This window comes from Mus musculus, chromosome 16, assembly GCF_000001635.26.
Source record: "Mus musculus strain C57BL/6J chromosome 16, GRCm38.p6 C57BL/6J".
NCBI classification, from domain to species: domain Eukaryota; kingdom Metazoa; phylum Chordata; class Mammalia; order Rodentia; family Muridae; genus Mus; species Mus musculus.
In genome coordinates this window covers 94,653,053-94,671,238 of record NC_000082.6, presented here as the reverse complement: position 1 = coordinate 94,671,238, position 18,186 = coordinate 94,653,053, and the positions used below count along the sequence as shown (strand labels likewise).

Genomic DNA, 18,186 nt, shown 5'->3' with positions numbered 1-18,186 from the left:
ATACTTGGTATGTTCTCCATCCCCAGCACCGCACCATTTGGTGCAGAGTGGAAAGCGGGTTAGTCTGCAGGTCAGCCCCTAACAGTAACAGCCCGTTCTTCTGCTGACTAAGAGGATCTAAACCACTCTTCCAAGTTAAAGAAGTGCAGTCTATCCAAAAAAATAAAAAATAAAAAATGCATAAGGTGGCACACACCCTTAATCTCAGCACTTCTGAGATAGAGGATCTCTGAGTCTGAGGCCAGCCTGGTCTACAGAGAGAGTTCCAGGACAGCCAGGGCTACACAGAGAAACCTGTCTCAGAAAACAACAAACAAACAAACAAACAGCCCATAAGGTAACAAAGTACCACCTTATAAACCTCATGTGCTAAGATTGACTTATGACAGCACTGCATCTAACCGCCCTGCCCACCGGCTTTGATGAATGTATAAGCTGTGTGTAGAAGGGCTACTGCCTACAGACAGCAGCATACTTTTGTGTTTTAGGAAAACACAGCAAGTATCTGGAAATCATGAAGACTTGGTGAAGACTGTGTTCTTGGGAATCCATAACCTATGTATTTATCATATTCAGTAAATTGAAAAAAGAAAAATCGTCTATAAGAGTAAAAATTTTAGAAAAACCCGTGAAGGACAGACAGGTAAGCAGCAACGGCTTCTGCCCTCTCTGAGGTCAGTAAGAAACCAGACTGTGCTCAAGCACATCAGGGTCAGATAACGTCACCCAGAGACGCACTCACGCACTCTCTCTCACACACACCAGCAAGTGCCTGTAAGTCAGCTTGATGTCAGGCTAACAATGGTAAGAGGACTCCTCACTATGGTCTCATGGTATCTCAAAAAGAACTCTCTCTACAGAAAAATAGTACAGTATTCAAACAGCCACTGTGTGAGGAGTCTTGACACAGTACTGGACAGACTGCCTAGAGCAGCCCACATTCTGTAGCTGTTTGGATATCATTCATGCTATATGAATCTCACCAAGGTACAGTGTGAATTGTCACTAAGGGTACAGTGTGAATTGTCACCATGGGCACAGTGTGAATTGTCTGAGGCTACAGTCAGTCAGACAGCTCTGGGAGCCATGACACAGACTCATGGCTTCTTTAATGATGCCCATTACTTGAACCCAGTTTTACCTCTGACACTGAATTTCCCATTGGAGCATTACTTATCAACTTCAACGCTGCTGCTCCTCTTCGCGCACATACTCTGCACTCAATATTAATGATGCTCAGTAACTTATTACAGCAGCTGAACATTAAAATTGCCACAAAATTTGTGGTAAATTGGGCCCTTCAACATTTGCTGTGGAAACAATGTATTTGTGTGTAGTGCAGGTTTTTTTCCCCATTTACACTATTTGGAAGTGTTTGGGACAATGAGACTAAACTTCAGGGACAATGAAAGTCATTAGTTTAGGCACCACTATTATAAAAGAGAGGCACTGAAATGATTTACATGATGAAATAGTCCTAAAGTCAGCCTAACAGGCAGTCTACACACTTCCCAACAATACCATCTCTATAAGAAGACAGAATCCTTCCTTGTCATCAGGACTGCTGTGGTGCATCTGTACTGTGAGAGCAGAACTCTGTCTCTACCCTGTCCTTTCACACCTGTCCCCACAGCCACTACAGTTGCTCCTCACAATACTTGTACACATGTGTGTATATATGTATGTATGTACACAGAAATAAAGTAGGAAACATATATTAGAAGGAGTTTTGTCTGTAAACCAACTGCTCTCTTAAGTTCCCAATAGTCTTAATTCTCCGGCTGTTTTGTTTCCTGTGGGAAGATGGCATGACAATGGAATAAACACTGAGATAGGACTCTGCAGGAGCTGATGCAGATGCCAGCTACAGAGCCCCAAGACCATTTATGTTTACCACTGAAAGGAATTTTTCTCTAATCTAAGGCTCAGGTCACCTTCCTGTGGGAAGACCAGAAGTAAAGCAGCAGGGGAGATAGGGTGAGTGTGTTGTGGTGTGCTCTCAATGTGGCCTGGCTATAATGAGGCCAATACCTCACTAACAAAGTTTGGGAAGTTCAGACAGATTTTAAAAAGTCTTAGGCACTCACAGTGCACTAGCAAGTCACCTGACAGTGGCTCCCTGGACAAAGACACATGAGAGCAAACAATGGGCACCTGTGAGTTGTGACATGGGAAACCATCAAACAGTCCCCCCAGACACCCTGCAAAGCACCCACAGACTGAAACGGCTTATGTTCTTCAACAGGTCAGGCCCACTGAAATCAAGGCATCGTGATGAGCCCTTACCTATGTAGTACTTCATTTCAGTGTCGTGTTTGTTCATGAGCTCAAGCAGCCGCACTTCTATCTGGGCTTGATTCAGAAACGCTTTCTTGTTCTTGATGATTTTAATGGCGACCCATTCTTGCTCCACTCTGTCATAAGCTTTCACAACCTACAAAACAAAACAAGTTATCATCAGTTTCACTAGGAACAGCCTCACTGTTTACATCCTCCTCCGTCCTCGAGTCTACTTTACTCTCACCTAACTGCATTCTGATGTTTCTGCAGCTGCTGCTTCTCCTCAACAGATCATCTACTTTACCACAAGGCAGCTAAATCCATTTTGTTTAATTGAATGTCCTCTTGTATCCTTCCTGCAGTATTTCTAACTATTCACATAACTTAACAAAATGGAAACTGTTTTCTTCCCTCGAAAACAAAATGACTGCTGCCTGATGAAGGCTGAGTTGAACCTTCACTTTTTCTTACTAAAATCAAAGTGTGTGTGTGTGTGTGTGTGTGCATGTATGTGTGTGTGCATCTATGTGTATCTTTTTAAATAAAACAACTTACTCGGCTATTGGGTTTTTTTTATTATTGAGACAGTGTCTCTCTGTTTGACCCTGGATGGCCTAGAACTCAGTATGAAGACCAGGCTGGAGTCAAAGTCACATATCTTCCTGCCTTTGTCTCTCCAGTTCTGGGTTTACTGCTATCTACTGCCACTTCCAGTTCAACTATTCTTTTAATGTAAAAAAATTTTTATTTAGTCCTAAGAATAAAAAAAAAGGTTCTGATGTTTCTTAGAAAGCAAATAATTTTCTAATTTTAGATTCTCATACACAAAAACAACGACGTAAGAGAATTAGCTTATGAAAAAGTTACCAGTAAAGTACTCTGAGGGAATGTCGTAATTAGAAGATGTTTTAAAACTCTTCTACTCAAACACAAAGGTTAGACCTGACGAACACATTACCCATCTGCAGCACAGTAGGCTGAATAGGCCATGGTCCTAAATACATCTGACTACATTTCAAAAAGTCTGGAGGTAAAAGAACCTAAAAAGGCCCCAAAGTGAAGTCTGACAACCACTGTATCAGCAAAGAGGAGTCTGCTCCACAATCGCAATCACTCAAGGTCAAATACACTGGAAATGATGTCCTACACAGCTGAGTGGAAACTGACTCAATTCTGAACATTGTACCTGCTTCCTTTTTTATGTCAGAAGCTACGCCTTTAAACACGTGACCAAGCAGTGCTGATATTCTTTTATTTTGGCAACAACTATGCCGAGTTTAGTAACAGCAGCAGGTGAGTAGCCAAAGGTCTATGGAACAAATGTAGTTCTGGAAATGTTCAATGTGTAGTTAGGACTAATAAACAATGGCTAAAAGAAGTAAGAAAAGTCCTTTACTTGACAGACCCCAACTGAAAATTTAGATAAATTTGGTAGCATCCGTATGGTGAGCGCCAGGTCCTAGCTATGAACATACACCAGTACATATCTCTGCGTGTCAGGTAAACAGAACAAATGTGTGCACGCTTCCACACTGTGCTCCTCTGCTCTGAGAGAGAGAGAGACAAGCAGGCTAAGCTAGAGAGGAAAGAACCGGCCTGGCGCTGCGGGGTCAGAGGGAGCAGCAGAGCCAGAGCTCCCACGGCAGAGGGAGCAGAGGAGGAGGTCCTACTAGGAGCAGAGGAGGAGGTCCTACTAGGAGCAGAGGAGGAGGTCCTACTAGGAGCAGAGGAGGAGGTCCTACTAGGAGCAGATGTGCAGATGCTGGAGCAGTTCCCAGAGTGGGGACCGCACTCCTTCCATTTGCAGGGGTTCCCAACCCTCGTTAAGAGGCAGGCCGCAACAGTGTTTTCCTAAGGGTTTTATAGAAAAGTGAAGACTTCTGACGGTCAAGAAAAATTGATAAAGAGGGATTACTAAAATATTATGAAAACCTTGACTCAGAAGAAAAAGGTGACAGACTTCTTCATGGTGTAGAAAGGAGCAGATACACACGTGCCCTAAGACTCTGGTCTTGCTGCACAGTGCTGGAGGTCTCAATGGTGAGGGCAGAGCTGCCTCTGTGTTTCCAGCCCTCTCCTAAGTTTCAGTCTATGACTGCTAGGACCAACAATGTACTTTTGCCCTTAGCACAATTATGTGTGACACGTGAATATCACCTCACTCGCTGAAGAATATATTTTGCTTTCCCTCAAGGCTACTACGTAATCACACTCAGACTCATAGGTGTGCGTCTGTCTTCTGACATGGTCTCGAGTACTGCAGGAGCCTCAACGGAGCATGACTGTAAGTCTATCTTGGGTTTCTACACCAGCTGTACAGTTGGTTTTTGATCGACACCAGCACAGGGGAGCCTCATGAGACGTCACTTTAACCTCCACTTTACTGTACTCCGTAAGAAGTACATTTAGATCACATGTAATTACCTAAACAATGGCGGTAACAATAATCCAGGCCTCTAACATCAACAGCTTAGTAACTGGGGCAGGGTGGCACTGACTAGCCAGAAACCTTTACACAAGTGCAAGAAGTGGCAGCTTGCTGCCATCTAACACTAAGAAAGCTGAAGAAGGAACAAGGCCTGTGCAGACCGCTTCCAATGGAGACAAAAGAGGGAATGAGCACTTGTGGGAGAGCACGGAGTCTAGGTGTTTAGATGAAGACAGGAAAACACTGGGTTCAGAGAATGAAGAGAAAAGCCAAACCCACTGCCGTCACCCATGCAGAGGAAAATCAATGCTGTGCTCTGGGGACAGGAAGGAGACACCGGAAGCATGGTAAAACCCAGAGCCCAGAGCCCAGAGCCCAGAGCCCAGAAGGCATCCATCTAAAACAATGAACAACTGATAGACTTACCTGTCCAAATGAACCTTTGCCTATTAAGGAGTCGATTTCATACCGATCCATCCACTTTTCCCCGTTTTTTACAATATAATCATAGTTATCATCATCGTAACCATCATTGTAAACCTTCCGCTCCTTCTTATGACTGGAATCGTCCCCCTGGCCCTGTTGGTGTCTTCGCTTCTTTTTTGCATAGTAAACCTGTAATAAATATATACAAAGTTAACTATGAGTTAAATCACTATTGAGGATGTATTTTACAAGTATACTCCCAACAAATCAATATGAAATGGATAAACCATTCTTTTTAAATAAAAAATGAGAAACAAAATAAAGACCTTCAACAGTTGATATCTGAATACAAAAACATAACCAATAGGGACATGTTTATAATGAAATGTAGCGCTATACTGCAGATGTACTTATAGATAAGATATACTAAGTGACTGGTCTAATGTATTCCATTAATGAAGAATCAAAGTACCTCATACTTTTGTTAGTGTATGGCATAACTTGCATACAGTGGGATTACACAGATCTTAGAAACACAAGGAACCCCCAAACAAAAGAAGTAACATTTCATTCCCTCAAAGTTGAACTCAATGTTCAAGGTCTTTCTTGCCCTCTTCTCCAGGTAATGGTAATTTGATATTTTATCTTACAGTAAAAGATTTTTTTAAAATACAACTTTTAAATGTCAATCAATTGATATTTTACTAAAATCATCTAATTTCTATGTGCAGAAGAATGTAATAATGAATAAAAACCATACCTATTCTGTCTTCATACTTCCCAGCCTTAAGCCTTTGTGGTCAATTGAAAAGCAAGTTTTTCTTATAGCTTAGTTATGAAAGCTAATGGGGTGACAACAATAACATTCCAAGAAACTGGTATCTTGATACACTGTGAAGACTGCTGATAAATGAGCCTCAGCAAGAATGCTATTAACAACACTTTAACTTAGTTTGATAACAATTCATCACATGTTAACAAACTGACATTGACACGCTGTGAGAAACAATGTCCCAGATACTTCCAGATAATCACAAGGTATAATAAACAAGTATGTATACATCTACCTCAGGAGCACTCTTGAGGCTTTCTAACTTTCTCTTGACACACTGCTGAAACAGCAGGCTGAATGGAACTGAGCTGCTGCAGCGAGTGCTTCTACACACCACCACCATCTCTCTAGCACACTGGCTCCAGTGGGGAGGCAGGGCATTGTCTACGCTCTTTTGGAAAACTCTCACTTAACACTTAGTTATAAAACTAGAGTTGACCAGAAGCAAATGCCAATGAAACAGATAAGGTCCAAACACTGCAACAGAAAATAATTTAGTGGCAACAAGCCAAGTTACAATAGAAATAATTCAATGTACAACTCTTTTTTGATATTTGCCAATATAATTTTTTTGATATCTTACCATGGAAAGACATGGATAAAAGAACACATACAGTCAAGCATGGTGGCTTCTACCTGTAATCCAGCAGGCTGAGGCAGGAGGACTGCTGTGAGTTCAAGATCAGCCTAGGCTACACATTGAGATCCTGTCTTAAAATAAGGAAATATTTTTCTTTTTTAGAAAAGTGTAAGAGACATGACAGAATTTTTGATTAGATGAAATAAAGCGGGTCCTTTTAACTTAACATTCAATGATGTCAGAATTTTAAATTTAAGCAAAAGTACTTTTTTGTAATTATTAGTCCTTCTTTCTTGCCCTGAGGAAAGCATTAGAAATAGCTCAGTGTGATAAATATGCCTTTGAAAAGGAAGTTAGCCACAACTTTCTAATCTGTGGCCTTTGCTAATACATTTTTTATTGTTGTAATTACCTATAAATCATTGACTTATTAGAATTTATAATATTCATAAAAACTCAAAGCTCCTTCCAAAAAATACACTTACATTTTCAAAGTTATTTCTTTTATCTGGATTCTAAGGAAAAGAACTTCTGGAGCAAATAAATGAAATTGGGAGATAATATGCCTGGATAACTACGAAAGATCCTGTTTCTTCAAGCAGCTGAATTATAGGTACATCTACAATCCTAAAGACATGTGATATTGAACCACATACCTTCTCTACTACAATTAGTCCTATGAATAATTATCTGAATAATTATGAATTATATGAATAATATAATTCAATGATAATTAGAAATAAAACACATTTAGTTGTCTAGAGGGGCATCAAAAAACTCACCCCTTGATCTATTGAAAATAAAGATACTATAGCAAATCAATACTCTTACCTCATTAATATGCTTGTATGTTTTGATCAAGTCCACAGAGAGTTTTCTCAGAGGAGCAGTTGCTGGATCACGGAAGGTTTGGGGCATCCGCCTCTGTAACATGACAATGTCAGGCATCACCTTAAATAGACAGAGAGACTAGCAGTTTAACTACACTGCAGTCAGTATTGAACACCCACTACCACAGCCTAGTCAAGTTCCCACTACCATAATCTAGTAGTCAAATCCAATCTACCATAACCCAGTAAAGCTTCTTCTACCAAGATCAATTCAAGTTGACTTAATGTATCAAAAAAACACATTTGTATTAAATTATACATTCTCAAAGTTATTTCTTTTATATGGATTCTAAGGGAAACAACTTCTAGAGCAAATAAATAAAATTAGATAATATGCCTGGATATCTATGTTTGGACCATTTCCCCAAACAGTTGAATTATAGGTACATCCACAATCTTGTAGACATGTGATACTGACCCACATACTTTCTCTACTACAATTAGTCCTATGACAATTTCTTTTTCTGAATTATTTCAAAGGCTTGACTGGTTTCCAGCAGGCAGATAAAAACACACCTAACCACTGAACCAGCCTGTAACTTCTTCTTTTTTTAAAAAATTTATTTATTATATGTGAGTTGTAGCTGTCTTCAGACACTCCAGAAGAGGGAGTCAGATCTTATTACAGATGGTTGTGAGCCACCATGTGGTTGCTGGGATTTGAACTCAGGACCTTCAGAAGAGGAGTCGGGTGCTCTTACCCACTGAGCCATCTCACCAGCCCCAGCCTGTAACTTCTTAACCTAGCTGACTCTAAAACTGCAGTTGTGGGTGCTAAGGAAGTATGGGTCTAAGTTCCCTAAGTACCTGCTCCTTTTATAGAAAGAACAAATTCACATGTGGTAGACAAGGGAGAGCCTCAGGTAAGAGTATGGTCTACCTCCTTTCAACTGTCCTGGCCTGGAGCTCATTAGTTAGGGTGTACTTAGCAGCTAGCCAAGAAGCCTCAGGGAGCCCCATGTTTCTCAGTCTACCCAGCACTGGGACAAGCTCACTCCACCACTTCTATATGAATGCCAGGACTAAACCAGTGCTTCAAGGCAAGTGCTTTACTGACAGCCACTCACCAGTCCCCACATGCTCAAGTTCCTAAACCTTTGCCATCTAAGCGGTAACCTCAGTGAACTGAGCGACTGGTCATCTTTCTCAATAAGGAAACCTAACAGGAGCTAACCACAGTGACTGTAACTACTCAACTCCACCAGCTTCATAATTAACAAGACTTAATTAACTTCCCAAATGTTTTATTTCTTAAAATATAAAAGGGAAAAAAAATAACTCAAAAAACCCATTCCTTGGGAACTTAATTTGTTGAGTAGACAATTCTAGTAATAAACATGTCAATTCTTTCATGTAAACTAATGCTATAAGCATTTAAAGTAATGAAAAAGCTTTAATTAGGTTTAATTAATAGGGTTTTTTTTCTTCCCTTTTAAGTTCCTGGAATTGTTTCACAAAAGTAACTTATGTTTAAGAGTCTCTATCTTGAACTGATAAAATGCAGCCTCGATTTGAGTACACACACACACACACACACACACCACTGAAATGGTCTATTACTACTATATGAAAAAGTTGGTATTACCGGAAAGCCAATTTAATAACAAAACAGTAAAACAATACTAACAGCAGATATCTACTGAAAACAATTTTAAGCATGCATACTTTGTAATAATCTTATAAAAATAAGTGAACTATTCCTGTCACCATTTATAAGTGAGAATATGGAGTGCTGCCTCAATCAATGCTCTAGAGCAAGTGCAGCCGAACAAGGACACCACCAATGCATGTGACACACAGAATGGGGAAACCTCCAAAAAGCACCACAAGCAGCTAAGGAGTGCTCGAAGTGGAAGGATTGGTTACCCAATGCCGAATGCTCAGCCCTCAAGGCACACACACAAGGCACATCGCACAGACTGGGCAGGTGTGGTGAGATCTACTCAAACACTAGTGTCTATTTCATTCACTTTACATTACTCCTACTTCCATCCATAAGGAACAGAGAGCATTTTCTGCCTTTCTGCTTTTCTCAGAGCAAGCAAGAGGTGGACAGAACAGCACTTACAATGACATTCAGGGCACTGCTGTAGCTCAGGATGCCAAAGGATAGCATGCGGGCTGGGCTAGCCTACAGCTCTAGGATCCAATGTGAGGGACACTCATCTCTGCTCAGTTTTATTCTAATTTTCATTTTCAAATATAACCTTTTATATTTTATACCCAACATACTCATGAGAAAAATTAATGACTAGAAATAAATCTTAACTTTGTTCCTTTCAAGGTAATTGCACAATAAGATTCATTTTGTGGCAAAATGATAAGAAGCATATGAATCACATTATGAAATTTACAGAAGATGACAGCTAGAAGATATCTAAGAAGGTCTAGAATTAGGTCCTAATTTCACATTCAAGAACCTGTCAGACATGAGGTGTCCGTGTGTATTTAACTCTAGTCCTGCAAGCAGATCTTGAGCCCATTATATACCTCTTGGTAAGCCACCCCACATTAGTCCTAAAGAATCTACCTTCTTCATTAGATTCAGAAGCTTCTGGACTTTGAAAGGAATACTGAATTATTTATTAATAAGCTTTTGTGTATGTTCTTGTAGTCCTGGCTGTTTTAGAACTCACTATGTAGACAAAGCTGGGCTCAGACTTAGAGATCTGCTTGCCTCTGCATCCCAAATGCTGGGACTAAAAGCATGTGCAATACTCCTCGCCTCTACTTAATAGTCTTTTTACATCACATGAATCTTTAAAAGTATTTTATGGCTTAAATCAGAAATAATAAAATATATTTTAAATGATTAAAGATGTAAGCTGAATATGAAAACAGATACTCTGCTAAGTAGATTATAAACAATCATGATATATGGATAAAAAATAATGTTATAGGAATTTTTTTCTGACTCTCTGTAAATGACGACCGATATAAATCCAAGAGTGCTGCATCTAAACAGGAAGCACACAGGACTGGACTCTAAAGCCTACCACCATGCACATACATCAAGAAGTCAAAAACGGAAATTCTGTCTCTTCAACTGAAAGTGTATTGAAAGCAATGTCTGTGTGACCCACTGATTTGAAGCAAGTGGGAGACTAGCCCTGAGCACCCTGGTTCTTCGGCGCACACTTCAGGTTGACCGTGTACTCTGTACTTCCCTCACTTTCTGTTTCTCTCTGGGACATGAGCAAGAGCTTTCTAAACTTGAACAGCAGTGCTGATGAACGACTTCAATTCTAACACATGGACTTAACTTCTAAAGCAGCTGACTGCCTGAAACCAACTCTAAACCCTGTCACAATGCTGCTGTTCACACTCGGTGCTTTGCAAGCGTACTGCGAGAGGCCTCTGGCAAAGGATGCCCACACCACAGACATGCAACCACAGCCAACTACTCATTGCCACCACAAGCTGCTCGAGAAGAGAAAGCACATCTCACCTAACTCATCCGCGTAGGAACCACTTGCTATACTCAGGGATCTGAGAAAGCCATGCCAACCAAATCCTAAATCTGTTCACAACAGTTGTGTTCCTTACTCAGCACAACGACAACACAACATGACCAGTGAGTAGACTGCCCCAAAACAGCGGCTACGGTCGGGCAGGGTGAATTCAAGCCTGTAAGGCTTACCCACAGGTATGCGTTTAATGTGTTCACAGAGATTTCAGCATTCTTTCTAGATCCTCAATTTATGAAAAATTGGTCAATCTGTAGTCTGAATATTAGAATAAATAGCATGCTTAATATTTACATATTCTCCTTTGAGTCTTTCCTCTGTAATTTTACAAATGCAGATTTTTTACACTAAATTAGTAGTGATTCTTACTTTCCTATGACTTCCCACAAATGTTTTCTTATTTTAAACATTTCTTCTTTAAAAATAATTTCTTTATTCCAGAATGAGTATCTTTCAATGAAATGAAACACTCATGTTCAAGGGGTGGGGAGAATCAGCAAACTTAAATAAAACTTCTGAGCATCATGTTTTGTCTACAGATATTTCTACTTAGCATGTAAAACTGAAGCTGTTTTACTAATCTAGTATTTTCAAAGGGCTAAGTTGTAATTTCAACATCATTTCTGATAATAATGAAATTACCTGGTTAGTTAGAGGTTGCTGAATCTGGTCAGAATATGGTAAGGCAGACACCTGCTGGTCACTTATGCTCGGCTGGCGACGGTCACTGTACTGGTGTGAGTGGGGCATCTGTGCAGCCATCTGAAGGCCAGCAGCATGGAATGAGAACGACGGTGCAAGCCGGACAGATGAAGGTTTGCATGCTGAAGTCTCTCCTCCTGGGAACACACAGCAAGTTCAGATAGTGCTCACAGCCTGACATACGTGTCATCAGATGTACCTTAGCCACTTAAACTAGTGCTTTACAAAATTCAATAATATTAAAAGCCTTAGTAATGACCAAAAAGTATGGTCATTCAACATAATAGCTATGTTATATATGTAAAATAGTAGAAAACATGGATTAAAAATGAGTATAAATTTCTTTTGAGAAAATCCTCTAAAAAGCTTTTTATAACAAGCAGTAGCAACTTAAATATTACACTTATTTACTGTTTTCCCTTTGTGGTTGTGCATGCCTGTGCCCAGTGTACCCAGGGAGTAGAAGGCAACCTACAGAGGTCAGGTTCTCTCCTTGTGCCATGTGAGTCTAGGGTTCAAACTCATGCCATCAGATTTGGCACCACTGAGTCATCTCACCAATCCAAAAGTAACAAGTTTTAATACTTATTTTCACACATGAAATTCTCAACATTCAAGAACCCTAAGTCATATAGTATGAATTCTTGGGAAGAGCCTTGCCAACTAATTGGGTCCTCAAGTACAAATCGGAGAAAGCACAGTGCTAGCAACTAGCATCACTGGCTACCCAAGAGCTGAGCAAAGAGATACTCAAATACCTAACTGAACTTAATTCAAGGATGCTAGATTCCCTACACTCTTCCAATATTGCCCCAACAAAACTCAGGTCTGGCAATTTGGGAAGGGAGGGAGGGAAGGAGGGAAGGAGAGAACAGGGAACAGAACAGTCAGCATTCACTGCTCAGGTAAGCTAGAAACCATGATTCTAATTTCCACAGCAGAAAAGGAAAATGAACACTGGAGTCCGCTGACTAACCGAAAGGTTATACTTCCTTAAAAACAAAACAAAACAAAACAACCTTATCTCCAGCCAAATTTGTAATTAGAAAAGGCAGACATGAAACCCAGGGCAATGAATTCTAGCCCTCAGATACTTGTGTCTCCTCTAAAATGAATATCCAACATTCACAAGAACTATTTAAGGCATCCATTCACTATTCCTTTCTTGCTGTAAGAATCCCAGACAAGCGGGTACAGACACTTCTCTCAACCCGACTGAACGAGCCAATCACCATGTGTGTTCTCCCTAACGTCTGTACCATCCATTTACACTCAGATGTCAAGTTAAAGTGAACACTGCTCATCTTTTAGCGGACACAATATGATAATGAAAAACTAGGTTGAACCATAGAAAATTGTTGGTATTTAGCTTCCTTTGGGCTCAATTTTGTATGATTCAACTCAATACTTATCATAACAAGTGATCCTCATCCCATTAAACGAACAAGTAACTATACTATTTTAGTCTAATAACAACAATATATTAGCATATCAAATGATATCGTTACCTGATAAAGTTGTAATATTTAATTCTTCACATTGTTATTCAAAGTTCATTTTAAATTACTGAAGAACATATATAAGATCCTATTTGAACCTTTCAAATCTTTCTGAATTGTTAATTGATTTTTACCACAAAAGCAAGTGAAGAACATATATAAGATCCTATTTGAGAACCTTTCAAATCCTTCTGAATTGTTAATTGATTTTTACCACAAAAGCAAGTTTTAACTTTCAAAACTCCATTAAGCTTTTATTGTCAAATTAACAGCTTGAAAACTAAGTGTCAGTCGATGTGTTCAAGGCAGAGCTCCGGTGGCTACGGAGCAGGTCCCTCATGAAAAGCAACACTGGCTGTGTACAACAGTCCATTGGCAGACTGTGGGGCTGAATGTGGTCTGACTCACCAAGGCAGACCCACAAACAGACCCAAGCACAGAGCCTGGAAAAGACCTGAGTGAGTGTAAAGGGAACAAGCAGACACCTGCCTCAGACACTGACATGCCTAATCAGTGTCTGATGCACACCATACTCAGTGACCCTGAAGGTCTCTACTACTAATGTGCAGATAGAAGACTAGTGACTGCATTGTTCTACATTAGATTAGACTATGTATAGCTAACCTGAGAACAATACTACAGAACAAATAAATGAACGTAATTCAAATTAACCCAAATTAGAGCACACAAATATGGAATCTCTGAAGCTAAGGTGTAACACAAAATGCTTAATAAACACCAGGAACAGCCAAGTTTGCATGGAATATCCTACAAAATTAATGCTAACAAAATGTTAAGTAGGAAACATGTCAGAGCAGCCAGCTGTGCTTTCAATGGCTAGAAATGAAGGTCTGGGAGTAAGTGGGTGGTGACTGTAAGTCCAGGGCGAGTCTACTGGTTAGTTTTCCATCAAACATGCTGTGTGGTACATGTCTTGCATTTACTAAGCAGTTTTTCAATGACTGAGTCTACCACAAACTGGATCTACAAAGAAGTAGCTGAGAAGGGGAGGGAGAGAAGAAGGGTAAGGGTGAAGGAGTTAGTTACGCTACAAATGCAGCTCAAGAGTCAGAGTAAGGAGCAGGCTTCTAGGAGAGAGGCTGTCAGACCGTCGCGTCAGCTCCTGCTCTGCTCTCCAGGCCAGTACAGCTCAAGGTCTAGTTAGCTCTGCAGCTGCTGGTGTTAGGGAAATCTATATTAAGATTACACTATACAGCGACTGCGGCTTTGCTGAATCTAGTAACAAGGATTATTTAACAAAAGCAATCTTAAAGACATATGAACTGACTTACAATGGCCAATGCATGTTGTATATGATTCACATCCATACACACATGGACATGCAGCTGTGCACAGAAACGACAAAATCACTTATGAGACCATTGCAAAGCCTGTGATTATTAGTATGAGACACTCATGAACCAAAGACCAAGTCCTCAGTAACCGTGGGATGTAACGAAAGCCTACACCTCAGACTCCAATTTCTGACCACTTTCAGATCCCTGTTACCAGAGAACTCATTCATCATGAATGACAACAGAACCAGCCAACACACACCTAATTGGTTTTCAGATGTGTTGGAAAAGTCTCTGATCATTGAAAGAAAAGAACTGATCTTGAGTCTCACAGTCACTCTGTCCTATCTGCAGGAACCTACAGAGAGAGCAGTGTCAGATGCAAATAAAATATGGCAGCACTGTTGAGCTGTGCAGCACAATCAAGAACTCAAGACGATGACTATGGGTCATCATCCTAGACTCTCATCTTAGCCAAGCTACACAACAATGGAGAATGGCGTACAGCTAGGCAACAAAAGTCTGTAAGAGCTGTGAGCTAAACAATATCAGAAGAATCTCACAGACCAGCTTGACACTGTGTCTCACCTAGAGTGAATTAACCGAGATAAACAACCACAGATAGCCAACAGAAGCCAGACCACCATGTTTTGTAGGTTTAGGCTTCACCTGGTTCGATCATAAAATAAAGGCTTGACCTTCTTAACACAGAAAACAAATCTAAAAGGATGAAGACACAAATCTTACTCAACAAGGACTGCAAAATCTAGATGCTCAACAGCCCAACATATACACTGTCACATTAATCAAATCTACCAGGCCAAAAAACACAGGAAACTGTAAGAGGCATAAGCATCTATTAACAAGAAATGATAAAAACAATACACACAAACTGCTACTGTAAACAGTGTATCTTCCTTGAGTCATGGGACCTATGAAAGGACCACATGGAAACTCTAGAAATGAAGAATTTAGTCATCTGATATTGATCAGACACTAGGGAAGACCAATGAAGAAAAGGATGATGATGATGGTAACAGAAACTTATCAAATGAAGAAGTAAAAAAGAAAATTAATGGGAAAAGCAAATACAAAGAACATGGAACCAAACTGTTGAAATAAATTATGAAGAAAACAAACCATTAAAGTAGCCAGAGATGTTCCTAAACCACTGACTTATGGAAAACCACGCCCCGTCAAGAGAAAGGAAACGATCAAGGCAACCAAAGAAAGAGACCTGCAGCCAACACATTTATAATTCAGTGAAAATATCCTCATAACAATGACAGCAAAATAGTTTTCCAGTAAACAAAACAATTTGTCAACATCAAACATACACTAAAAATGTTTAGGGAGGTTCATAGAAGGAAAATGACTAGACAGAAACTAAGATCCACATGGAAATATTAAGTACGCCAGAAAAATACTTCTAAAAGACAACTGTGTGAGCAAAAATAACATTCTATAGAGCTCATTCCATCTATATAAAGTGCACAGCGGTCATGGCCCAGGGATGAGCCAGGAGCAGACCCCAGAGTACAGCTGAGCAGTGCGTGTGCTGAGCCCCAGAGCAGCTGAGACGACAGCTGCAAAGACGGGAGGCAGACGACAGTCTTGATACTCTGAGGCCAGCATGCAAATGTCTGCATTTAATTTACTGCTTATTTCACTTGTACTTAATTCTGAGACACTGTAGGATACTAAAAGCTAAACAACAGAAAAATTTATTTAGCCTCATGACTAAAGGAATTTTACCTCCTGAAAAGGGGAAACTAGGTCCTTACTGCTGAGATTGGAAGCCAAGAACTTAATTTTTTAAAAAAAGATTTATTTATTGTTATATGTAAGTACACTGTAGCTGTCTTCAGACACACCAGAAAAGGGCATCAGATCTTATTACAGATGGTTGTGAGCCACCATGTGGTTGCTGGGATTTGAACCCAGGACCTTCGGAAGAGCAGTCGGTGCTCTTAACCACTGAGCCATCTCGCCAGCCCCAAGAACTTAATTTTTAATTACTGTACTGTCAGAACTCACATGTGCAAACCTGTGTTTTCTATAACATGCTAAAAGTATTTTTAAATAGCAAAAATATAAGGCAGGTAATAGCAGCAGTCTTTTTATTTATTTATTTATTTTTAAGATTTATTCACTTGTTTGGACACTCCTCCGGAAGCAGGCATCAGATCCCAGTACAGATGGTTGTGAGCTACCAGGACCTCTGGGAGAGCAATCTGTGCTCTTAACCACTGAGCCATCTCTCCAGCTCCCAGCAGACATTTTATAGATGTTGATAGCACTGAATACTCCAAGTGGAGAAATGAAAATGTTTTCTGATGATAGCTATACTTCTAAAAACATCTGAGAAATAAAACCATGTAAAAGTCTGCACCCACTAGGAATGAAAAGGGCAGGAGATATGGGAATCAAAGACAGGCAGACCAAGAAACGCCATGTCTCTGGGTAAGCTTTGAAGGAGTTCCATCACTGCCGACAGATAGATAGATAGATAGATAGATAGATAGACAGACAGACAGACAGACAGACAGATAGGGATGAATAGATAGACAGGCAGGCAGGCAGGGAGAGAGAGGTAGTCAAGTAGATAGATAGGTAAACAGATTAAGGCTGATAGACAGACTTTGTCAGGTGGTGGTGCACACGCTCAGTCCTAGCAGAGGCAGGTGGATCTATGAGTGTGAGGCCAACTTGGTCTAAAGAATGAGTTCCAAGATAGACAAAGATACATAGAAACTGTCTGAGGAAAAACAAAACAACCTACCAAACAGAATTCCCCAGCCTCTCTGAGAGGCCTGACCAGAACCAATGCAGCTCTGCTGTGCAGCTCAGCAAGCAGCACCTCTCCATTCTGTCTGCACGGTAGCTCGGGAATGACAGCCACAGAGGCCCCTGCATGTCCCCGGCCTGAAGACAACAGCATGAAAGGGAGGCTCCTTTCCATGGTAACAAGTGGGACTGACTGACAGGCCTCAGAGTTTAGGAAAACAATACTAGAAATAGTTCCCATTTCAAAAAACAAAAACAAAAAAAACAAAGCCAGCCAATTGGAATAATGTCCACTTATATAATCATGTTTTAAATTTGAGGTAAATGTAATAAAAGAAAAATAGTTACACTGTGTACCAGTGGGTTTTTTTATTAATTAATTAATTAATTAATGTATTTATTATATGTAAAGTACACCGTAGCTGTCTTCAGACACACCAGAAGAGGGCATGAGATCTCATTACAGATGGTTGTGAGCCACCATGTGGTTGCTGGGATTTGAACTCAGGACCTTACTTACTGAGCCATCTCACCAGCCCCTGTAGCAGTGGCTTTATGATGCTTATTGTCTTAACGAAGTAAGCCTTAGGCTTCCAAGAAATGTATGAATACTTTTTTTCAAGTTTCCTTACTTCCTAACTAAGTGCTCACCATCTTTTGGTGGCAAACAGCATGCTCATTTCTAGAAAAGAAGGGGAGGAGAGGGGAGGGGAGGGGAGGAGAGGGGAAGGGGGGAACAATGCCTCCTTCTTCATCCCAAGGACAAATGGAGCTATGTGCATACTTTTAACTCTTGTTTAGTTCTAACTAAACAGGTGTTAAATAAACAATGTATTTTAAGCCAGTTGAGTATTTGTGTCTTTATTGAATTATAGCTTAACACTTAAAATTATCCAATGAGGCAATCATTTGGGATAACGATTCAAATTAAAACCTGTGCATTTACAGAATTTCTATCACAAACCATTCAAAAGACAAGGTTATTTCTCTGAACAAAGAT

At 40.1% G+C, this 18,186-nt stretch overlaps 1 protein-coding gene across 8 annotated transcripts in view; it reads right to left on the bottom strand.

Annotated features, from left to right (window-relative positions):
* Dyrk1a (dual-specificity tyrosine-(Y)-phosphorylation regulated kinase 1a) overlaps positions 1–18,186 on the bottom strand; it is a 125,573-nt gene that overhangs the window by 24,281 nt on the left and 83,106 nt on the right. For 5 of the 8 annotated variants that reach the window (XM_011246094.3, NM_007890.2, XM_011246098.3 and 2 more), the window contains 4 exons: positions 11,546–11,742; positions 7,378–7,497; positions 5,135–5,323; positions 2,287–2,434 (listed from right to left, as the gene is read on the bottom strand). In XM_011246094.3, coding sequence (XP_011244396.1) covers positions 2,287–2,434; positions 5,135–5,323; positions 7,378–7,497; positions 11,546–11,742 — 654 coding nt within the window. The remainder of the gene's footprint in view (positions 1–2,286; positions 2,435–5,134; positions 5,324–7,377; positions 7,498–11,545; positions 11,743–18,186) is intronic. The other 3 variants (XM_011246096.3, XM_011246099.3, NM_001347731.1) reach the window with 1 other exon arrangement.